This window comes from Myodes glareolus, chromosome 4, assembly GCF_982192425.1.
Source record: "Myodes glareolus chromosome 4, mMyoGla1.1, whole genome shotgun sequence".
Lineage (NCBI taxonomy): Eukaryota > Metazoa > Chordata > Mammalia > Rodentia > Cricetidae > Myodes > Myodes glareolus.
In genome coordinates, this window is record NC_142029.1 from 21,308,251 (window position 1) to 21,333,058 (window position 24,808).

Genomic DNA, 24,808 nt, shown 5'->3' on the forward strand with positions numbered 1-24,808 from the left:
GCATATATGTGTGCATGTGTCTGTGGAGGCCAGAGCTACCATTCCTCAGACACTGTCTACTTTGTTTTTCTGAGATTGGGCCTCTCACTGACGTGGACCTTGCCAAGTAGGCCAGGCTGGCCAAGGAACCTCAGGGATCCTTCTGTTTCTTTTTCCCAGGCCTTTGACTACAAAGCACCATCATGTCTGGCGTATGTGTGTGTGTGTGTGTGTGTGTGTCTGGGGAGGGGGTGGATGTGAGGATCAGAACTCAGGCCCTAGTGGTTGTGTGGCATAAACTTTACCAGCTAAGCCATCTCCTCAACCCTTGGTATTATAATTTTTAACAGCTGCAGAATGTTCCAAGGATATATACTACTTAATGCACTCAGCCAGCCTCCTGTTGTCAGGCCCCTTTTCTGCTTCCACTTTGGGGCTGTATAAATAGGTCTGTGTTGAGCATCTTGATGCTCAGAGCCTTTCTCTGTGTTGGATTACTTCCTTTGGACACATTCCCAGAAGTGGGATTACTAGGTCACAGGATGTGGACATTTTTATGGCTTGTGATACATGTTGCCAAATTGCTCTCCAAAAGGCAGACACCTCTTTAGTTTGGGTGTCTTTGATAATGGTTTATACAGTTTTGGACCACATTGCCCCAGGACCCAGAATGACACTGGGCAGCTGGGACTTTGGATTTTTTCTCTCTTTTGAGAAATGTCTTTAAAGTTGCTTAGTAGTCTCCTGACTATCAAGATAATACACGCATGGTAGAGAATGGTGGTCAGAGCGGCAGTAGCCAGACATAACAAAAGCACTGTGGGCCCTCCTTTCTCTCCTTGGAGTCTCAGAAGGGGGGATTTCCGGTGTTGGAATGATAGGCTGAAATTTGGGACTGAATTTACCAGGAAGTAAGAAGGTCGGTTTTAATCACAGCTTATATACAGGGAGGGCCTGATCCTGCCAGTGTCCCTGGGAAGGCCTGCACAGTCTAGCCACGTGGATTCCACATCTCCTTCCTTTAATAGTATGAAATCTCATTGAGGATTGGCAGGACTCCATCAGGGATATCTTCTGAGCAGACATCTTTGCCTTCACCAGCATGATACAGACTCACTCAGACACAAGCTTGGTCCATTCACAATGGAGAGATGGTTTGGGGCTGGGCAGGCCATGAAGAGCCAGGCCTATTTCCTAACCTTAGAGGCTAGTGCTGAACAGAGATCCCAAGACATTCTGAGCAATGCTGGGGGCTCCGCAGTGACAGCCTTGAGCAGACATAGTCAGGGTGAGAGGAACGGCTCGGGTCTGCAGAGTATTCACCCGAGATACTCTGTACCAGGTGCTTTGCACACGTAAAACACACTGAGCGCTCACAACACGTCTGCCTATGTTCTCCCCACTTCCTGATGTGGAAACTGGGGGTTCAAAGCTTGTTTAGAACCTCAGGCTTGGACCCCTACAGCCTGGCTCTCACTCTGAATCTTGGGTAAGATCAGCTACCCTGAATTCTGGTCCAGCAGGCCTGCTGCCCCCTTATTCTTTCTGCCTTGACCTCCCACCCCAGGCTAGCATCCTCACATCTCAGTCTACAGAAGCTGTGCAACAGGTCACCATAGGCTTGACGGCTTAAGCAACAGACGTGTCTTTTCTCAGGATTCTGGAGGCCAGACGTTCAAGAACAAGGCCCAGGAAGGATGGTTTCTGGTGACGTGTCTCATCCTGGCTTGCAGACTGTCACTTTCTTGTTCCATCCACACGTGACCTTTCCTCTCTTCTGTGACCCCTGCACCCCACTTATGACACCAGTCCCGACTAAGGCCTTCACTCCCTGAATGCTCTCAACCTCATCTGATCTCAGAAGTGACCCGTACTGGGTGGGAGGACAACAGTCCCCTTGGGTTAGGTCTGCACTTTATGGGTTAGGTCCCCTCCTTCTCCATCATTCAGCCCTCATTACCTCATCAGACACATCATCTCCAAATGCAACGGGGGTTAGAGCTTCAATATCTGAGCCGAGGAGCACACCGACCCACTTATTCTGTCCCATTTGGTCAATACTACCCTAACTCTGTCTCCTACAAACTTACCCGCCCCAGGATCATCACGTGACCTCACACAGACACAGGCTGTGAGAATGGCTTAGTCAGCAGAGCGCCTGCCTTACAAGCACAAGAACCTGAGTCAAATCTCTAGGACGCACATAAAAATGCCGTGTATGATGACAGAAGGTTATAATGCCAGCAGGAGGGAGGCAGAGATAACCCCTGGAGCTTGCTGGACAGTCGGCCTCACCTGAGTGCCAGGCCAATAGGAGGTTCTGTCCCCAAGGACGAGACCTGAGATCGTCCTCTGGCCTCCACATGAACGCACACACAGGTGAGCGTATGCCACCTCCCGCGCACACCCATTCACACATGGATACACACACCACACTACTATTTTAAAGGTTGTTCTACCATGGGGCCTCGCCTCAGTGCTGTCCACAAACATGCCTTTCTTTCTCACTAGGTCAGGGTTCCAAGCCACCTTCACGCATGCTCACCCTTTACCCATTCGCTGCATCCATTTGTTTGGTCAGCCCAGCAGCTGTCTAGTGAACACCTTCCCTCTCAGCTCTGCAGGGTGCTCACCCAAGCTCGCCCATCCCAGACACTCCCCGACCACTAAGAGTTGTCTCCCCCAATCCCCCACCCCCATCCCCGTGCTCTCAGATACTTTTTTGCTCGGAGTCAGGGCAGAGTTGTAGATTCAAGGGGCCACTGTTTCTAGACAAAGGATGCAAATCACCCAGAAGATAAAAGCACACAGGTGCCAGGAAGGAACACAGTTATGTGTGGTGGTGACACTCAGCACAGATGGTCCCCAGAGCCTAAGAAACAGGCATGCTTCTGGGACATGTGGCCAGCAGGAAACAGACAGACAGTGCCCCTTGGCGTTCTAACGCAGGGGACCTACGGTATGGACGTCATTCAGTTCATGGAGCCCCCTACCCTGCCTGGTTATACCCTCTACCTACCATGCCTACGTATTTCAAGGGAGTCAGGAAAGGAGGGGTGACCCCACAGCCGGTAGAGTCGAAGGAGCTCCCACCAGCCAAGCAGATCCTAGCTCTGGGAACACCTATACTGTCTAGGAACACAATATCCTCCATTCCTCCCACAGCGCTGAGTAGACAAGAAAGCTTAGACACGCTTTTTTTGTTTTGTTTGCTTTGTTTTTTCAGAGTCACATTACACAGTTTGGGCTGGCCTACAACTCGAGACCTTCTTGCCTCAGGCTCCCAAGTGCTGGGATTACAGGCTTGCAGCACTATGCCAGGTTGATTCTATGTTTGTTTAGGGAGGATCTTTTGAAACCTAAATCTGGAGTCAGGCATGGCACACACACACCTGTAGTTCTAGCACCTGGTAGGCTGAGGCAGGGGGATTGCAAGTTCCAGATCAGTCGCGCTACATTAGTGAGACTCTGTCTTAGAAAAACAAAACAAAAGCCAGCTGCCAAATCTGGCAGGACTCCCTGCATAGGGCCACTAAGCAGTCCCCCAGTCCCTGTCCCTAGGGTCAAGTGCACGGTCCCTACAAATGGGATTATAAGGGTCCTCCAGGCCTGAGCCCCGACAAAACACAGCAAGGCACTGGCTGTACTCAGCTTTTCTGTTTGCTTCCGAACCTTCTCCTCTCCCCAGGGCCTATGCACAAGGTACTGTCTTCTCTGCCTCTATCAACTGGTCACTCATCTTTCCGTCAGCATCACTACCTGGAGCCGACTTCCTCTCTGTTTCTGCCCCTGCCCTGCTCTATCTACCTCCCCTTCCTCCCAGAATTCCTCATTGTGGTGTCTGGTGTCTGGCAGTTGCCTGGTCATCCCAGCAGCCTCACTCCCACACTGCCCTTGACTGTGACCTTGTTGACCACATTTATGTTTTAATTCCAGCAACTTACAAAAGGCAATGTTTGGGGGGGGGGATACTGAATGGAGGATGGGGTTCAGGACAGACGATCTGTGAGCCCCCACCAGATGCCAACCCACCTGCCCACAGCCCTAAGGCCAGGGCAGCAGCATCTCCTTCAACACAGCCAGGGATATTGCAGGGTTAGGGCAGGTGGAGGGTGGATGCTTAGGAGAGCCCTAGGGCGGTGGGGGTGCAGATCCACAGAAACCTTTGTTCTCCCCCACACCTGCATGCCACCTTGTTCCTCTTGATGGTGACACACACCCCAGGAATGCTACTGCCCCAAAGGGTAGCTGGGAGGTGTCCAGTCCCTTTTAATTAAAAATCAGCCTGCCTTCATCCTCCCCACTCATTCCTCCCCTCTCTTTCTAAAAACCCATGATCAGCAGGGCCGTGAAATGGAGGGGTGGGGCAGTGGGGAAACTGCTGGGTCTGCATCTCTCTCTCCTGCCCTCCTCCCATACACCCTGCTGCCACCAGGCTGGGGAGCTCAAGGGCTATGGGCCTGAGAACCCCGCAAAATGGAGGTCATTGGGGCTCCCTTTAATATCCCCTCCTTCTCCAGAGTCCTGATTTTAGATCACCCTCTTCCTCTGGGGACTGTTAGGACTGCCATGAGAGGCAGCAGTGTCTATAGAGACACCAGAAACTGTATCAACAGTCACGCTCCAGGCTCAGGAGAAGGGGTCACTGACAAACCCTTTCACCAGCTGAATGAGCCCTTAGGGAGAGAGAAAGACCCATACTGGAGGAGCTGTCACCCCATGGCAAAGAAATAGTGTGTCCTTTGTGAGATGCAGGCCTGGGACTGGGCTGCAAGGGGGCTCTGGGGCATAACTTAGCTAAGGGTCATCCTAGAAGTAGGAAAGACAGTCACTTCAAGGGAGCTACCTGGCGGAGGTAGCCAAGAGTCAAGAAACAACACTCATGTTAGGAAAGAAGCTGCAGAAAAAGTGGTACTTAAGCTCTTAGAGTTTGGAGTGTTGTGTGTGTATACATGCCTATGGACACATGCATGTGTGTACATGCAAGCATGCACATGTATATGTGTGTGGGGTACATTAATATGTGTGCAAATATGTATGTGTATGCATGTATACATATGTGCATGTGTGTCGTGTGTCTGTATATGTATGTGCATTTGTACTTTAGGTGAAGGGCTGTTTGTTTGTAGGTTGAAAAATCTTTGGCAGCAGCCATGGAATCAGCTAGAAGATTTTTCCTTTCGTGCGATACAGGGACATACCACCGTGGGCCACTCGCAGTTTGTCTCGTTGTCCTCGCCCCAGCCCTGTGTTCCTTCTCATGGGGGTCTGTCTCGGAAGCAGAGACAGCAAAGACAGTTCACATAAAGAGACAGGCAAGGGACCCTCAACCCCCCCAGCCAGTCTCCAAGGACCTAGTTCATTAGGACGCATCCTCTGTTGCCATGGAGACATGGGCCCCCCCCCGAGCCTGGCTAATAGTCTCTGAATTCACTCAGGCCTGCAGCACAATTAGACAAGATGGATTTTTGAGTTGTGGCATAATGAGACCCGGATGTCCGGAAGGCATATGGCAGTCTCCCAGGGGAGGGTTGAGCCTAAGAGCGCGTACTGTTGTCCCAGGGTCACCAGGGCCAGCCTCTCTAGGACCGGAGAACTGAGCTGCCCTGGGGAACACTACTCCTTCAGAATTGTTCCAGAGCAGCCCTGCCTCAGTCTGGGCAAGAAGAGAGTAAAGAATACAGCCCCTATTTATCCTAGATGCTTCCTTTCCTGGGTAGGGGCTATATTCTGTACCCTCTAGAACAGTGGTTCTCAACCAGTGGTGACCCCTTCGGGGGCGTTGTCAACCCTTTCACAGGAGGTGCATATAAGATATCTTGTATAGCAAATACTTACATTATGATTCATAACAGTAGCAAAATTACAGTTATGAAATAGCAATGAATATAACCTTAAGTCGAGAGTCGTCACAGCGTGAGGACTGTCCTAAGGGGTCGCAGCACAGGAAGGTTGAGAACCACTGCTCTAATGGGACCAGTGCAGGGCCAGGCATAGAGAGAGCACAGCCTGTGCATCCCTCACGCCCTGCTGCAGGCCTCAGGGCTCACACTATGACAGTCAAGGCGAGACACATTCTATTACAACTATCTCACCCTGCCAGTGGCGTGAGGCCAGAGTTCAGAAAAGAAGCAAGCAGAAGGCTCCTTTTGAGCAGGTCATAAAGGACGAGATTAGGCAGCATCTCCAGTAGAAAGGAAGCAGAGCCAGTCAGACTGAGTTTGAGGCCAGCAGGAACAGAAGCTAAGGGGTGGCATGGCCAGAGACGGCAGGTATCCAATGTCCAGGTTTGTGGTTTGTGAAGAAGGATGCCGGCGGGCACGTCCCTGCTCTTCTTCCTGCTCCTCTAATCCAGTCAGGCCCTCCCTGGTGAACCCATGACATGGTTACTCTAACTTCAGACTCCACCAGCTTCTCTAGAAGGAAATCCTCCCTTCAGGTCCCAGCAACCCTCCTCGGAACATGCTTCCTTCCGCAAAAGCTCCCCTTGGGCCTCACTCATCTCTACACAGACCTGTTTGTTCCCTCGGGAGCCCTAACAATGAGAGTGGAGAAAGAGCAGAAATGTCAGTTCTTGTCAAATGGGAGGACCAGGTGGAGCGTGTGTGTGTGTGTGTGTGTGTGTGTGTGTGTGTGTGTGTGTGTGTGTGTGGCGCTCCAGAACAGGAAGTGTGCGAGTCACCAGGTGCCCACCTCTCCGGGGCACTAACCGGTTAGCTTCTGGAAGGTGGAACTTTCCAGAGCATAGCCTCTGGACCGTGCAGAGGGGTAGGCTGGTATGCCAAGCCGGCAGACTTCCAGCCCTCACGCCTCCCACCTGGTCAGCTTGCACCTGGTGTGGGGCCTACCACAATGGCTCTGAAACTGGCCAGTTGCCTCTGAGAGCCGTGGGACACACTGTGCTGACTGGGAATGGGGAGCAGGGATGGAGACAGAAGCATAGCTGGAGTTTTCCTGAGCCGTCTTCTCTGCCCGGCTTTACCACAGTCACTCTGGTGACACTGCTGAGCTCCATGGCAACAGGATGGTTTGTTTGTGAGGGCTTTTCCTTTTCTTTCCTTGGGCGATGGGAGGGAAGCAGCAATCTGGAAATGTTATTGGCTAAAGGCAATGCTTCTGAGAGAGGCGAATGTCATAAGACATGTGACAGAATCTGGAGCCATCTGTCTGCTGTGTGACCTTGGCTGAGTTACCTAGCCTCTCTGAGCCTCAGTGTGCCCCTTCACAAGACAGGTCATGTTTACAGGCTGTGGGCAGGAGGCTAGGAGACCCACGTGGAGGGCTCCACGCAGGCTGTGGCAGGGTGAAAAATGGGGAAACCTCTTGCTTCTCACTCCACCCACCCCCACTCCCGACTCTCCTGACAGATTTAAATTGCACAATATTTCCACCACCTGAGTCCCCAAACCAGGCCAGCCCAGAAAGGCTGTGCCCAGAGGCCCAGCAAGCAGCAAACTCTTTCTTCCTGTCTCATCTCCTTGACCGAGAAGTTTGTGACTTAATTGCTCCTTGCGTTACTCAATTTGAACGAACCAGAGCTCCAATTCCCCAAGGGAAGGAAGAGAGAGAGAGAGAGAGAGAGAGAGAGAGAGAGAGAGAGAGCTGCTTCTGTCCAAAAATACTAATGAGCAGAGGCTGGGAGACAAGAGAAGGCGGCCCTGAGGACATCTTGAGCACAGCTGGCCCAGCAGGAACACATGGCCCACTTTGAAGAATGCTCCGGACAGGAGAGGTGACAGGCGAAGCTACTGACTGGATCCATGGGCCACAGGTCAGCAAGTCTGGGCAAGTGATGCCAGGGTATCCCCAATGTTTGGGGATACCCTGGATGCCACCTGGCAGTGTCCTTAGTCCCACTTAGTCCCCAGCATGCATGGTATCTCTTGATTGCACCTCTTTCCACAGCTGTGGCCTGACTTGTACCCTCATGGCTCACCATGGCTGCTGGGTAAGCATGGTGAGCTCCAGCCTTATCCCCCCCCCCCCCCCCGCCCCACCAGTCCACCTACAGCTCTCAGTCAGTAGCCAGAGAGAGCACTTCCTCCTCGGCCTCCTTTCTGACCCAGGCTTCTGGTACTGCCCCCAGGGGCCATGTTATGTCTATGGCAGGCAGGCAGGCCCTTCCCAGCCTTCCAGCTGGCCACTCTCAGTCAGAGAGTCTTCAGATTTCCCATGCTCCACCCTTCTCTTTCTTCCACTCTCACCAAGGCTGCTCCGTCACTCTGGCACTTGCCTGGCCACGTTTTTCTTAATGTCATTTACTTCCAACGGATGGGATGCTATTTGCGCTCAGTACAGCTTCCCCACCCTCCTGAGCCTGTCCTTGAGGGCAGGGACCTTTTCTGTTTTGATCACAGGGTAGATAGCCGCATCCCATTTTCTAGAACATTTGCTGGTCCAGCACACCCTTAGCGAGGAACGCTGCCGGCTCCAAGCTCGATCGCGTCGTTTCCCTTTCTAGACAGGCCTCCACTACCGCCCACCCAGCCACCACCAGCCTTCCATCTTCCCGGCCACCAGGGTTCCTCACTCATATTCATGTTCCAGAAGGTACCCTCCCTCTCCCAGAGCCTGAGCAGGTCCCCTCTGCAGGTCCCCTCAGTCCTCAGGGCTCCCACTCAGTGCTCGCTCACATATCTCGTGTCTGTTTGCCTGCTCATTTCCCAAACAAGAGTTCTGTTTCCTTAAAAGCTGGACGGGCCTGTCCCCTCTGTGTCCTCTGAGGCAGAGCAAAGGCTGGCATATAGCAGGTGCTCACTGGGTGCAGGTTTGTGTGTAGCCTTGATTGCTCTGAGGAAGGCAGCTGTGGTTAACTATACCGGGTACACAACCCACCCTGGGACCAGGGCGGCAGGCTCATCATGAGACTGAGGATGCAGCTTCAGCCTGGGAGTGTCCCCGAGACACCTGATGCAGCACCCCAGGGCAGACAGATAGCTCTGGACCCCTCTCGTGTGTGGCAGCCAGGTTGACTCTATCACACAGCCTGGCCTGGAGCCCCAGGCTTTCCCATCTGAAGACTAGCCCAGCCCACTGTCAGGAGGAATTGCTACCTTACTCCTTGGTTTCTGTAACTCCCCAGGGGATGTAAACCGGACAACAGATCCCCTTCCTGGGAGGAAATCCTGCCAGCATTCTCAGGGACAAGGGATGTGGAAGTCTAGCTAAAGAAGGAAGAGGCCCTTTGTCCCAGCCGCTGAGGCAGGGTAGTGCCTGGGTCAAGGGGGCACACCCTCTGCCCTGACCCCATAGGCTCACCTGGGCTCTGGACTTCCTTCAGTCTTTTCATTGGCTTTAAACCTTGCATAAATGGCACTTGGCACAGTGCAATAAATCATCCGTGTGCCTGGCCACACTGGAATCCTTCTGACCCTCCAAACACTCATAAGAGGCAGAAGGGACTGAATTGGTAACTCCCTCCTTTCAAAATTGGAAATAAAGGTCCAGAGAGGTTAAGTAAGCTGCCCATGGTCACTCAACATAATAGAGGCAGAACTCAAAATAGGAGGGCAGGCTAAGATTCCAGTTACTGTTTGAAGTCGCCAGGAAGGCTTTCTGGAGCCTGGAAGGACGAGAGGATGCTCTGGCCTCTTCAGAATTCTCACCCCTTCCTCCAAAAGCTCAGCCTCTGCTTGGCTTAAAACCCAGACCAATCATACCATCGCTTGCCGAGACACCGGAAGCCGCCTTTCCCTGTGGCTTCTGCCCTGGAGGATATGTTCAATAAACATAGCTACTTTCTCATCTTCCTGTAAACATTCAGGCAGCACAAACAAACAGACCTGCTTTTGATCTACTGCAGCTAACTCAGAAACAGGGTGTCTCTCCCACGCAGGACTCCCCACCCCCAGCACTGCAGAGCCCCAGGGTCCTGTGGGACAGGGGACGGCAGGAAACGGGCCCTTCCTGCTGAAGCTGCTCGTGGGGGTGTGATCCACAGTGAGCTGGAGTCCAGAGTTCAGTCCCTGTCAGAAGCACCCCTCCCCACCGCCCGCCAGGACAGAGTCTGCCATGTCTGCTGTTCTTGGGGACACTTCAGTCACCTCTGCAGGGACGCCAGATTCCCCCACAGAAAGGCACCACCCACAGGAGAACTATGCGAAGCTCAAACTCTCCAAGGGTGCCCCGCACCAGCCTCTTTGGTTTATTTATCCCAGCTTTTGATTTTTGTGGGGCACATTATTCTTGGATCTGGAATATTCAGTGGCTCCTGTTGTCAATACGATTCTGATTTTCAGATGGTTATTTCCTGTGCTCCCATCCAGCCCCACCCTGCATCCCAAGCTCGGGCTGTCTGCTCCACACTCCTTGGAAGCCAGTGTCTTCCTTCCATAGCTTCCCCCTCACTCAAACCAGTCCTTTCCATTCCAACAGACTTCTGGAAGAACGTGTGTGTGTGTGTGTGTGTGTGTGTGTGTGTGTGTGTTTTCTATGTCCACTGGCCTGTGCCACTGTCACCTCCAGCAAACCTTACTTGATCACCAGCAGTGCCTTCTTCCTCTCCCCTTCTCCTTGTGGTTCTTAGCCACCACCATCCAGGAACCGCTCCTATGGCATTCTCCTTCATCACATTGTCCCTAGAGAGCCATCTGCAGCTCCGGTGTCACCAGCTGTCCTAAGGGCCACCGCTAGGCCTGGAAGGGATCTCTAGGAAGCACACTGCCACCCAGGTCACCTCCCTGAGATCCCTGAGATGCCAAGAGACACGGAGGATCAACGGCTGAACTGTTTGCAAAACTCTAAACAACTTTGAGCTGGTCACAGGAGAACAGAGAATCAAGCAGCATCCGGGTGCAGGTCCATAAGGCAGCCGAGAGGCAGGGGTCAGACTTAGCCAGTGATGACAGGGAGTCACTACTGGTCCTGCACTTCTAAGGTCCCAGTGCAGACCCCAGACCTGCTCCCCTCACCCCAGATTTGTGTTCTCTGGAACACAAAGCAGTGTCCTAGAGAGGGTTGGTTTCTGAGAGTCAGGGAGCATCTTTCTTCTGCCTATGCTTTCCCACATTTTATATGTAACATATATGTAGCATGCCCTAGTGCATAAACCCTACATGTGCAGAGGGATGGAGCAGTGGATGTTTGTACACATGTACACTCATGTCACCACTATGGAAGATTCTATGTATGACCTCACACTCCCGGGCACCATCGAAAGTGGGTTAGAATCGCATCAGAGAAGAGCCCTGTTGCTGAATGAAGGAAACAGAGGAGCAAAACCAGGCAAGGCCCTGGCTGGGAAGATCCCCTCCCCATGTGTCATGGGCACCAGGGTACCAACCATGCAACAATAAGCCCAGCACTCAAGAGAGGAATACCTTTTCTCAGGCCCAGGGCAGTGGGTGACAGGACTTGAACTTCGCCTCTCTGCCTGAAGTCTCCTGCGGTCCTCCCAGAATGAGGAAGGATGAGGCCTGCGCACATTGGAGGACATGCTCAGAAAGAGAGGAAGCCTTCAGGGTCTGGGAGCTCGGGGAGGAGAGGAGGGTAAGTGGGGGGCCACAGTGGGACACTGTGTGTCAAGTCACTCCTGAACCCAGCCTCACTGGGTAACACTACCCTGGGACAGCTGAGGAAACTGAGTCTTGGCAGGGAAACCAGCCCAAGATCACACAGGGTCACACAGGGAGTGAGGGCAGGATTCAGGCAGGAGCCCCTGTATCCCACATGGCCTTGTCACAGTGGCTCTGGCTATGTCGTCCTGGAAGGAGACAGGTCTTACCCAGCTTCCTCTGCATCTACCATCCTAAGGTCTAGGATGGAGGACAGTGTCACGGAGTGGCCTACTCAGATCTATCCTCAGAAAAGGGGGCAGGTGCTGGAAGTGTCTGCTTATTCTCTGTCTCCAGGACAACACAGGAAGAGGCACACCCTCCAGAAGTGCAACCAGGGTCATGGTCTACCTCTGTAAGGCTGGGAGTCCAGAGTCCCACGGCTCCGGCTCCTCCTTGCCTCCCTGCCATGGTTCAACCTCCCTGCCCATCCAGTAGCTCCCAGCTCTGGTCTGACCCACAGTGAACTAAGTTTGTCCCCCTCCCACACTGCTGTTCACACCTCCCATCTGGAATGTCTTCTTGCCCCTCACCTGTCCTCACCTTGAGCATCCTTGAAGGCAGAGCCAGGCTTCTTCCTCCAGATACTGTTCCACCTTCCTAGCCTGCTCCTAAGAGCACCGTAATTCTGAGCAGATCTCTCTATCACTGTTCACTGTGCCTTGCCTGACACCCTCTTCCCCAGCACCCCTGCAGCCATGCGTTCTTCTGAGTGGCCTGGTCTCCCTACAGAGACACAGAGCTGCGGTTCAACCCTGTAGGTATTCCCAGGGCAGACTAGTTTGCAAATCTTTGCAAGTGTGTTCTAAGTGACCCCAGGGCCTCTCTGTGTTTGCAGGGGGTAGGAAGATGACCAGGTCAGAGCTGGCTAGAGAAGCTGGCTGTGCCTTTGCCCTCCCCTCCCCTCCCCTCCCCTCCCCTCCCCTTCAGAACTGGCATAGTCCTCGTAGACACTGGCGCTCACCCTGCCTGACTTTCCCCTCAAGGATCTCTGCTGACTTTTCCGTACTTCAGGTCCCCGTTCTGAGGGCCAGGCCTAGAAAATGACCGTGGTTGAAAGGTTACCTTCCAAGGGACTTATAACCAAGATGTAGCTCAGTTGACAGAGTTCTTGCCTGGCATGAACAAGGCTTCTGGGCTTGATCCCCAGAGATGCATTTAAACAACAACAACAGCAACAACAGCATGGTGTTGCATACCTATAATCCCAGTGCTGGGGAGGTGAAGGCAGGAGGGTTAGGAGTTCAAGGTTATCCTAGGGATGTATAGTAAACACAAGGCTAACCTGGGCTGCATGAAACCCTCTTTTAAATCAACAACAAAAACTAAAGGCCCCAAAGGGACTGAACTCTAAAGTTGGTCTAAGCTGGAGGCTGGAGAAGGCACATCCAGAAAAGAAAGGCCATGGTACCGTCCATTGTCTACCATCCACAGCCAGGTCGTGGTCCTTGATGCTTCTGTAGATGCCTGAGGCTATGCAGCCAGCATCCCAGCGTTATTCCTTCTACCCATCCCTACTATGTGAGTCAGGGTGTTCATAGCTTTATGTACCTTCCTGGAGACTCAGCTGCCGTAACTGAAAACTGTGGATCAATGCAGAGTTGAGGGGTGCATGAGGTAGTGGCCCCATAGTGCACAGCAGAGGGGCAGGCCTGGGACCACTTCTTCCCACTCTTTTACTTAAACCAAACCCCACACAGTCCCAGTTCCAGGCAGCTCCAGCAGGATGGTCCTCCCTGGCCCCACAGGGGTAGCTTTGTTCACTGCTCTCCAGGACCCATTCCTTCCCCTCCCCCATCTTCTCTTTCTCTCCCTCAAATCAGAGTTTCAGCCATCACTTGGCTGAGAATCTCCTCAGGCTGGTGATAGGGGCTGGCCAGAAGAAAGCTCTTAGCAACCCAGGCTCCCAACCCAGGGCCTCAATGATAAAAGGAGGGAGAGCTGGCCAGCGCCCAGTGCACCAGGAAGAGGCTTCCAACAGGGACAGTGGAGGCCACAGTGACAGCCGGGCATGTAGAGCTGGCAGCTGCCAGACCTCCATAATTCCAGGCTGTTGGTAGAGAAGAGCTCCTCCTAGCTCTGCCACTGCCAGAACCAGGCCTCACGACAGAGCACTCTTGACTAGTCCCCTGGGGAACAAAGCCTCTCCACTCAGGGGGCCCCCTCCGATTCAGGCCGAGTTCTCTAAGTCTCAAGATTCTGGAACTTTCCACACTCAATCAGTCCTTGAACTGTTAGCATCAGGCAAGCACAAGAAGCTGAGAAAACTCCTGCTTAACTGAAGCTTACTAATTGGAGGACAGGGACCCTCATCCCCAGAGCTATATTCTCCCCCAGACCCCCTCAAGCAAAGCTTCTGGGTGGTGGGGGTGGGGAACATCCCTATCTGTCTTTAGTGCCCCTCTGACTCCTGCAGATCCTGGCTCTCCAGCTATGAGAGCTGAGCCCCGACAGCAGCAGTTGGTCAGTGTCTCGGGTTTGCTTGGGTCTTGTTCCAGGGACCTCACACATCTTTGCTAAAGTGCATGGCCCTTGGACAGATACTGTGAGAGGTGCCAAGAGGGACAAGCGTGGGACCTCAGCAGGCTCACAGTTAAGACAGGGAGCCAGACTGAATGCTCAGAAGTCGGCATGCTGCTGGGGGTGTAGTCCAGTGGATAGGGTACTTGCCTAGCATTCATGAAGACTTGGTTTCAGTTCCTAGCACTGTGTAAACTGGGTGTGGGAGTGGATGCCGGTAATCCTAGCAGTCAAGAGGCAGAGGTGGAGTCAAGAGTTCAAAGTCATCCCTAGCTACGTAGTGAGTTTGTGGCTAACCCTGAAATCATATCTTAAAAAAAAATTAAAGAAAGAAAGAAAAGAAAAGGGGAAATTAACAGTACACATCATGTGTGAGGCTCTACCTCCTGGTTGGGATCCTGGACTTTAGGCATCTTAGAGCTCCAAGGGCTGAGAAATTCATGCGCTCCAGGATTCTGAAAGAAAGGGCTAGCTCAGACCCCAACGTAATCTCAACCCATACTAACTCGGGTTTGTTCCCAGAGACCATTATAACAGGAAGGAAGACAGAGGGTTGACAATAAAGTCCTCAGGTCTGCAGAAATCCCCTTCTCCACAAACCCGACTTTCACCGGGGAGTCTGCAAAGGAGACTTTCATGTGGTCAGCAGAGCGACACAAGCAGAAGACTCAGGAGCGAGATTCTTCTGTCCTCTTCCTTCCCAGTAGCTTTCCCACATCCTGGCAGTCCCAGCAACTTCCAGATCCCAAAGCCGAGAGTTCAGAAATGAAAGTCGAGGCATTTCAGTGCCTTGATGCTGGGGTCTCAAGCTAGCAAGCGTTTTCCTTCTCAGGAACCCCAAGGCAAAGCAGCCCAGCCCTCCAGGGGCTAGGGTGTATCTGCAGCAAAGATTCATCCATGGTGACCTGCAGGGATGGGCAGGATCAGGCTGTGGGGAGCTCAACTGCCTGGAAGTAAGATGCCGCGTCAGGGTCTCAGTGCTTTATCTGGCTAAGTTACTTTTTAAATTAAAGCAGCATACCATTGTGTGTGTGAGAGTGTGTGAGTGAGTGTGTGTGTGTGTGTGTGTGTGTGTGTGTGTGAGAGAGAGAGAGAGAGAGAGAGAGAGAACCAAACCTGAAGCACCAATTAGGCTAGACTGGCTAGCCAACACATCCCAGATCCTCCTTTCTCTGTCTGCCCAGCCCTGGAGTTACAGCACATGTAGCCATGCCTGGCTTTTTATGTGGGTGCTGGGAATCCCTACTCAGGTCCTCACGCTGCTTATGCAAAGACCCCACTGACCGAGCCATCTCCTCACAGACCCATAATACAGGTGTCTTACAGGCATTCTGCATGCCCCAAGCATATTGAAACAGCACAAATCAACCAAACAGGGAGAAAGAACAGCAACTTCTCGTCTGCCCGGAGCAGGAACAGGGACTGTTTGGAAGAGCTTCCTTCCCGCCCACAGATTATGAATCAATTCTGGTCAGGACTGCAGTAGGGGAGCAGAGAGTTAGCTGGGGCGTGAGACTGCTTAGCTCTGCAGACTGTGAGATACTGGCATGTGGCGAGGGGCACAAAAAAAAAACCCAACATGATAGATCGTCTCCCTCTATGACATCTGCAGAGCATGTAACTTGCATGTTACAGGGAGGGTGGATACTCAAAGAGAATGGGTACTCAGAGATGGAAGACCTAGCCCAACATTTCACAGTAAAGAACAGAAGCAAAGACAAGACCTGGGTCTTCTGCCTCATGCTCTCTTCTCTTGCCATGCTCTGGGCTTGGCGCTGCCTCGCCTGACAGTAGTGAGACTAAACGCCCTGGAGTCGGGCTGAGCCAAGGACTTGCTGTGTGTCCTTAGCCATCTCTCTCTCTTCACTGGTCTCAGTTTCTGCAACTATAGGAAGAGGATTAATAACAGCACAGACCTCAAAGGTTTCCATAAAGATTAATAAACTAAGAATGAAAACTGATTTCAGGCAGTGCCAGGACTGGAACCCAGGCCCTGTCATTGCTGGGCAAGTGCTCCATCAGTGAGCTATACCCTCGGCCCCTCTTAAAATACTCTCAGTGTGGGCGAGGGTGACAACTCAGTCTGTAAGATGCTTGCCTTGCAAACATGAAGTCTTGGGTTGGATCCCAGTGTGGTGGCACACTGCTTTAATTTAATCCCTCTGCTAGGGAGGCAGAGATGGAAGGGTCACTGGGCCTTGCTGGCCAGCTAGATGCGAATCAGTGAGCTCCAGGCCAGTATACCATGTGCATGTTCTCTCTCTCTCTCCTCACACGCGCACACACACACGCACACGCACTAGACACATCCTAGGCACTTTGAGAGTGCTAGCTACCTCTCTTACTGCTGCTGCATCTGTGAGTCACTTGAAAACCGGAATCTACACCCAGAGAAAAGCTGAGAGCTGCTTCCTAACATAGCAGCACTCATGGCCAATGGAAGGAACAGACAGGACCACTCTTAACCCTCCAACGTTTCTGTGGGGTCCACAGTTTCAGGGAGCGTGATCCTACGACCATGGGCTTCCCGGGAGTTAACTCTGAACCTGGGGTCCCTTGGAACCTTCCTCAGTGGGAATTTTCTTTTGTCTTTGTCTCTGTGTGGCCAGAGCCCCCCTGGGTGTGAGCCCTCGTTCTCACAGGTCCCAGTGTGGTTAAGCCTGTGGCATGTGTGCTGTGTCTAGCTCCTACCTTCTTGATACTCCAGCTGCGGGGATGCTCAGCTGCAGAGCCTTCGAACACCTGCAGACATTTCCCTAAAGGTCCACTTGGAAGTCCAAGGCCCAATCTGGATAAGAAGAAAAGCTGAACGAACACAAACTGTCATGACTGAGCTCGCTGGAGATGGAAGGCAGGGAGTTCTCTGCCAAAGCCAACTCGCCTTTTTCCAGAGCTCATCGGGAAACAGATGATCTCACTTTGCAGCCTGGGGCCAGCGTGACCACTGCCCTCCTTGGAGTTCAGGAAGGCTCTAGGGACAGAGCCAGAGTGACTGACCATGCCATCACTGGTCATCCCCTGGTCAGCCTGGGACCATTCTCCCAGTGTTGACTCTTAGGCCAGGGCAGGGAAGGAAGCCACAGCTAGGAGGCCCACATCTGGGCCATCCTCCACTCTGCCTGACTGCAGACCACTTTGAGGGCTGGATTTGTCATCTGGAAAGCGGGGAGAAGGAAAAACATCCTGCTGCACGGCTTCCTAGATAAAATGAGCTGATCCCCATATTCCACACTCCTCCCTGTGGTGCACGGGCAAAGTCACCAGCGATATTAGAGTCCAGATCCAGACATCTGCCCATCCTGACCCTTGTGCCTCTCGCCCACCCCTAAGTGATCCCCGTTTCACCTGCTACCTTCTCTTCATTCTCAACACAGCTCACACCACTTCCTGACCCCTACTAGAGGGAGCAGGGCAGAATGGAGGCTGCTCCAGGGCCCCCCGAAGCTGCTGATTTCACAGCCCCTGGGATGGTAGTTAATTTTCTTCCTTCCTGTTGTACTAAAGCTTGTTGCCAGGCATGTGGTAAGAACTTCACAAGGACAGGCTTGCTCAGGCTAGTAATAATCGTTCCTGTTACCAGTCTCGACTACTAGATGGGAAGCATGTTCCGAGAGCTAAGGTAGCTTGCCCAGGAACACAGAGCAAGTAAAGGAGACCATCTATCTGACCTCAGAGCCTGCATTCTCCTCCGTGCCACCAGCACCCTTCATCAGCAGGAACCATCTGGAAGGGCAGGCCACCTCTGGATGGGGCTCAGGCCTGGACCAAAGTCTTCAGTTTCAGTGTCAGGGGAAGGGAGATGAATGTGCAGATGACACTGGCTGTTATGACCCGGCTGGCAGCAGAATCCAAGTAGCCTCGAGTCAGACACCATGTGCTAACGAGATACCCTCTGTCCTTAGATCAGACAGTACACTCACCTCCCAGTTCCACACGGTCTATACGTTCACATGTGCCCAGACCACACACTTGGTACCACCGGGATGATGGATAAGGTTGAAGGATGGTAACTATCAAGATGAGATAGGAAAGGCTGAGCTTGCAAGCCAGATCTGGGCTTGCGGTTGCCTCTGACCCACATCAGCTCTGCGACTAGGGTGTGGTGACCTCTCCACCCTCAAGGCTCTGTTTACTCATCCTTAAACCCAGGGGACTCTCCAGTGCAGAAGGCCTAAGGATTCAGGGCTGTAGCTCAAGCAAATACTCTGTAAACTGAGTCCCCAGCAAACCCCACAGCTTCCTTAATTAATTAGAAAGAAGGAACAGACCAGAAACTGATTACCAAGTCCCTCCAGGGGCCTCTACAGGGGTGAGAGAAAGAGGGAAGGGCTAGTGGCAGCTCCCCCTCCCCCACTCTTTCGTGCCCCTGAGCAGCTGGTGCCACTCCAGATCCACAAAAGGAGGCTCATTCTAAACAGCTCCTTCTCATGTGGCAGTCACTGGCTTTGCATCTGTCCTGTCCTGGCAAGGCCTGCCTACCCTGTGCCAGCTGCTCCCAGCTGCCCTGGCTCCAGGCTGCTCTGGAGCTGGGTCCTGGGTTCCCAGAGGCCACCTAGTAAGCTCAGGGTAGCCAGTGTAGCTACTCTCACAAGGGGGAAGGAGCAGGGCTGGGCACATGGGAGCCTGCACATTCCCTCATCTTCTGGACAACCCAACAAGCTCTGTGGGCCAGGCAGATGCAAATCCGTCACTAGCGGCCCTGGTGCCAGGAGCCGAGACTCTGCTGGCAGAGGTGGCTGCAGCAGTGCTGGCTGGGGCTGTGTCTGCTCCGGTTTTCTGGACTGCCCAAGAGCAGTGGAAAAACTCACTCCATCCCTGAGACTCCAGTCCTGATGCTGCCAGGCCAGGGACCCTGCCAGAAGCCATACTCCTAACTGGCAAAGCTCAGGTCTGCACTGACTTCACAGCCCTTCCCTAACGTCTCCATCTCTAAGAGTGACCACAGGTGCCAAGGGTGAGATCTCCCATTCGAGAACACAGGGCCCCTGGACCTAGTATGAACAAAGGATTTAACAGCTTTTCTAGAGAATGGGTTTTACCACCCTGAGGCAGAGATGGGAAGGTAGAAGAAAAGAAGGAGGGAGGGAGGGAGGGAGGGAGGGAGGGAGGGAGGGAGGGAGGGAGGGAGGGAAGAAGAGAAGAAAGAAGAAGCCTGCATTTATTGAGTGCTTACAGCATGCAGGCAGAATTGACTGCTCCTGACTGCTACCCACGCAGGCTCCAGATCTAACTTGAGACTCTGTTACATCCCTTCTTCCAACTCTGTTCTTCTGAGGGTAGGGGCTATGGCTGGTGTTTTCTGTGTCCCTGATAACTAGCCATGACCTGGTTCAGGCAGGTATTTTGAGCATGAGGGCTGAGTGCATGATGAACGGTTGAACCACACACCTTCCAGCACCAGAGTACCAGATACCTGGACCCAGGACAGGAGGCAAGAGAAGGCAGGAGGGCCTGAGGGGTGGAGAGCTGGGTTTTCTCTGGCACTTCAGGGCCATTGGACTAGGCTTGTGACCTGCAACTCGTATCCCCTTCCCAGTTAGAAGTAGGCAATAGAGAGGAAGTAGGGATGGGCTGTTGGGACCCAGGCCATCCTGACAGTGAGACTCCATCACTACCTTAGCACACATGTGTGCATGCACTCCCACACACTGGAGGAAGAGGAGGTGGTCCAGCAGAGAGCGATCCAGATCCCGGCAGCGCAAACATGGAATGCTGAGTGTGGAGGGTGACTAGAATCCAGCTCAACACTTCCATTCAGGCTGCCTGCGGTCCTCTTTGCAGAGTAACTCCACAAGGAGAGAGGCCATTTAGGATCTGAAAGGCCAGCTTTCAGCCCTCTAGCCCTGGGCTGCCCATGGCCGGAGCAGGTCATGCCCTGTGCTCCCAGGATTTCGGGCCCCTCATTTTTCAAGGAAAAGCGTAGGATGTTTGACGTCTCCAACATTTTGTTCTCCTCTGGTGATTCCACAGATGTCCAGGAGGCATCTGATGTTTGCCAAACTCTGTTTCCTGGGCAGGGCCATGCCATCCTTGGCCCCCTCACTTTCAGCGGAAGCCGGGGGCTCTTCTAAACAGGCTGAGGCTACGATTAAGGCAGGAGGGAGAAGGCTGGCCCACAAAGAAGGGCACAGATGTGACAATTACCCCCTTTCCTGCAGTCACCGTTCAGATAGGAGGTGGAGCTGTAGAGGGTCACCTCTGCTCACACGCTCACCTCTAGGTCCTGCTCATGGACAGCTGGTTCCTGCCACGTGGGGGTACATTGTGATCTCCAAGTTAGTCTCAGAGCCCCCAAACACTAAGCTCACAAACCTCTAACTCCACACGGCATATAGGAAAAGAGACAAGACCAGCCAGTGGAAGGGACCCTTCATAGACCTACAAACCCTACCTCCAGTCTTATCTCAGTCAAGAGCCAGGTAAGAGAGCAGGCCAGAGGGACTGATCAGTGAAGCGCCTACATGCAGTGCACAGACTTTTCTTCCAGCCCAGGAACTTGCACTTTGCACACGGTCCTGCTTTCTGTGCTCCGATCTTCCCTCTGACAGCAGTTCAGATGTTGCAAGGTGGGGGAGCGAGACCGGCACAGCACGTGTGAAGGACTGGATCAAGGTAGAACACTGGGAGGGCAGGCATGAAAACCTGAGCGTGAGTGTGGTCGGGGCACCTGTCACCAGGAAATGGCCTCTGAGCTGTCCCCCACGGGCTTGGTTTTTTTAGAGGCACAAGCAGAGGCGGGGCCTTGATCAGGTGTTTACAGGCTGGGAAGCCGCACCTGGTCCTTCCCTCTACTACATTTCTTCTATGCCCCCCTCCCATTCTATAAAGAAACTAGGGTAGTTTGCTAAAACACACTCAGTAGAGCTGAACATCATAACAAAGATGTTCTAACATGCCACCAGCCTAGAAGGTCATAGCATGGCTGTGTCACTATTGGCACAGGTGTCAATTAGGGCAGGTACCCCTCCACAGCTCCCCAAGCTTTTGATACAGGGGTTCCCCATGAGGAAGGGGTTGGGAAACATCGGGAAGACAGAGTGGGAAGTGGGAAACTGAGGCTCAGCTCCAGTTAGGAAGTGCCACTGACAGTCTAACAACGTATTGCCTGCTTTTGTCCTCTCTACTTGCCAAGTCCTTCTGAGAGCTCAGAACCTGTGACCTCCACTAAGCACTGACCCAGAAGACTCTGACAGGAACCTGGAGGGACACCATGACTCTTTACCTGGATCAGGATAACCAGGGATCGCCTCTTGACACTCTCTCCCTACAGTGATCCCATCTCCCACATTCTCTGCTGAATTCTTCTTTTTAGTCTGTGAGTAACTGGACCACCCCCAGATGACAGAATCCCAAGTGCTCCTTTCCAGCATAGAAGATGTGGCTGACTGGAACCAGCTCTTGCCAGAGGCCGGAGAAGAGAAAGGACTGGTCCAAGGTCATATCGCTAGTGAGTGGCCAACCTAGGACTAGAGGCTATGCCTTCAAACTCTCAGGGCCATGTTCAGCAGGCCTCACTGTGCGGTGCAGGGCTGGAGCAGAGAGAAGACAGGGTTAAAGTGGGGATTTTATTTAATCCTCTGATCTGGCTTAAGCCAAAGCCACACTGGTTTGAGCAGGAGACAAGAGACACACAGGAGGACTTGTTGGGGGCTGGGCAGGGAGGTGTGGAGTGTTAGAGAATAAGCCTTGTGCACCTAAAGGCAAGATCTGACAGTGGGCTAAGAGGCCCCCACGTTATCATCTCCCTGTTCTGTTCCTGCCAGGGTGCAGGCACCCAGACAGTGTCCCTCTGCCATGAGAGTGTAGTAGTCCCAGGAGGTTCAATAGTACAGAGCAATGGGAAGGTCTCCACTTGGAGACTCAGACAGACTTGAGGGCAAACCCTAATCCTGCCATATACTTGCTATGGGACCTTAGGTGAGCCACCTCATCTCTCTGAGCCTCTGCTTCTTCCTCGGTTAAGTAGAGTTTTAGACACAAGGGAGTAAAGTTGTCTGAACTATGTATATAGACAGGAGAGGCTGCTGAGTCAATCCTTGGTGCTATAGTCACCAGCCCAGCGCTGATGCTCTCACCCAGGCCCATGTATTACCCTTCAGCCCCCACCTACCTGCCACTTTGGCATCCACAACCTCAATAACAACCCCTCAGCCTCACGACAGTTGTATTAATTTAAGAACGCCAAGCATCCTACCACGTGATATAGAAGCTTGACAGAGGCACCCCAGTCCTCAGACTCACGTTCTCATAATGCTCCCAAGCCCCAGCACTGAGGGGAATGACTAGGTCTGACATAGGGTCCAAGCTGGGGTGAGCGTGTCACTAAGGCATGGGACTTCTTAGAAGGATCTAGAATGGACACCCCACATCTGACTCTGACCACAGCAGGCAGCCGGTCTTGCTTGGCCTCCTCCACTCCAGCTGGACAGCCAGCTGAGCTGTTGGGAAGGGTGGAGTATGGCCTGAGGGGTATGGGTGGTTAAGTGCAAGGCCAAAGCCAAGGGCAAGCCCGTCGCCCGGCTGTGAGGTCTGGACTGGGACGGAACCTGGGAAGAGTACAGTGCATTGTCTTCAGTAGTTTGTCCATCACCACCAAGGCCCAGCTTATCACTCTCCTGTCGCACAAGAGGAAAACGAAGCTCAGAGAAGGCCTAACCCTCCTCAGTAGAGATGAGGTCAAGTCTGTCTTAGCTCTGGGCTCATCCCACTGACCCTACCGGCTTTTCTCTTAACTCTGTCCTTCCTATGGCAGGGAAGAGATTCCACAAAGTTCTTTAACAAACCCTGCTTCCAGTGACGAGCTCCAGAACTTCCTTCAATATGGGGCCGGCCAGGACGCCTACCTTCTCTTCCCTGATACACTCCTGCCCTCTTGCCCAGATGCAGCAGAACGTTCCCTATCTCTGGCAGCTACCCGGGGATCTTGCAGCGCCTCCACAGGGTAGTTCTGAAATGGGGCAGAGCTCCTGGGGTACACAGCAGATGAGGGCAGGTGGGGTGCTGCTTCCCTTGTGAGCCTGACCAGAATGGCCAGCCTATCCCTATTCAGCATGTGGGCCCTCAGTCCTCACGCGTGACACTGAGAGGCAGACATCCAGTGCGCCCAACAGCCCGAAGCAGCTCTCCAGGGGTTAAAACTGCAGCACCTTCCACAAGGGTTAAAAATGCAGTCCCTGGGCGCGCAGGGATGTGGTCCATACCGCCCAGGGCATCGGCGAAGGAGCATCCCCTCCCAGCATCCTGCAGTCCCCCGGGGGCCGAGCGACTCCTGGGAGCCAGAGCGCGGGATCCCTTCCTGAGCCCCTCAGCCCGGGCCACAGGGGCTGCAGCGTCCGCGGGTCCCCAGCGCGGCGACGATCTGCGCTGCTTACCTTTGTGACAGTCATGCAGAAAGCGGGCGGCGGGGCCGGGCGCGGGCGGTGGCGGGCGGCTGGGCCGAGCTGGGGACCGCGCGCTCGGGAGGCCGCTGGCTGATGTCAGCCGCGGCCGAGCATCTATAATAGATGAGGCCGCCGCGCCGCAGGAAGGCGAGGCAGGAAGAAAGGCGGGCGGCGGGCCGCGCGGGGGGCGGGGAGGACCGACCGGGGACTCGCTACAAAGAGAAGGCGGAGGCAGAGGCGGGAGTGCAGTCCGGACGCCTGGCGGTCCCCAGGCCCGCGCGACTAGGCGCGGCCCCCTCGGACTCCTGGCACCTGCAGCCGGGTGGGCGTGGGCGGCAACCCGGCCCTCTGTGCCGCGTTGGCTCCGGACGCTGGGTGAAGTCACACGCTGGACTGGCGAGGCGCACGGCCGAGATGCCTTCCCAGGTCGGGTCGCCCCCTGGAGGTTCCGAAAGTCCACCCGCTGCCACACCAGTTCAGGGTTGCCAGGAGGGTTCGTGGAAGCACTCTTTTGGATCTAAGTCCTCAGGGATGAACTCGCTCCAAGGCCAACGTGGTCCACGTTGCATAGGAAGAGACAGGACCTGAGTGGAAAGTGACTTGGACAGGGGCACAGAGCCAAGCTGGTCCACCAGACTCGCCTGCGGCTCTCCACTTGGTGGCAAGCTTCTTAGAAGCCCCCTTTGCAGACCCCGTGTTCTATAGTTAGGGACACCCTGGGAGCCCTCTACAGGAGGGACAGGGCCGACCCTCCTCATAAGAGTCCACAGCACTGTTTGGGGAGACGACAGGTGCCGCTGTGCGGCGAGAATCTGGCCCGGTCACCTGCACTCTGCCAGCGCTGCAGGAATTTGAAGTACAATTGCCTGAATCTGGCCACGCAACTAGCTAGGCAGAACCGGTTTAAACGGATAAGAAGGTGCTGCAGCCATAGGAGGGAGGAGGGAGCAAGTTTTTGGGGCACTTCACACTCTCAGGGTTCTGAAGTGTGCCACCTGCTCCCAGAGTTTCCTCTCTGCCGTTCACCGGAACAACCAGACTCAGGCCACATGTGAGGTACAGGAACAGGGAAGTGGGATGCTTGCCCCCAGCCCCCAGCTGTACTTCTGGACCAGTACTATAGTTACATAGTGACCAACATCAGTCAAGTGTTTTGCCATAGATCCTGATGTTGTTTTTATTTACATGCTTTTTGGGGTTTTTTGTTTTGTTGACTTTTCTTTTCTTTTCTTTCTTCCTTTCTTTTTCTTTTGCAGCCCTAAATGCAACCGTTTTGTTAAAGACTAAGCAGATTTGGGAGCAACTTACCCAGGATCACACAGTTACAGAAAGATTTGAGCCTGTGAGCGAAAGGGTTCCTCCATAGCTGTTGCCATC

General features: G+C 53.5%; 1 protein-coding gene across 1 annotated transcript in view; it reads right to left on the reverse strand.

The window, feature by feature from the left end:
* The window catches only part of Coro2b (coronin 2B), a 109,038-nt gene extending 85,482 nt beyond the window's left edge, over positions 1-23,556 (reverse strand). Inside the window, exon 1 of the mRNA XM_048423715.3 lies at positions 23,423-23,556. Coding sequence (XP_048279672.3) covers positions 23,423-23,437 — 15 coding nt within the window. The 5' untranslated portion in view covers positions 23,438-23,556. The remainder of the gene's footprint in view (positions 1-23,422) is intronic.
* Between the last annotated feature and the right edge of the window lie 1,252 nt (positions 23,557-24,808).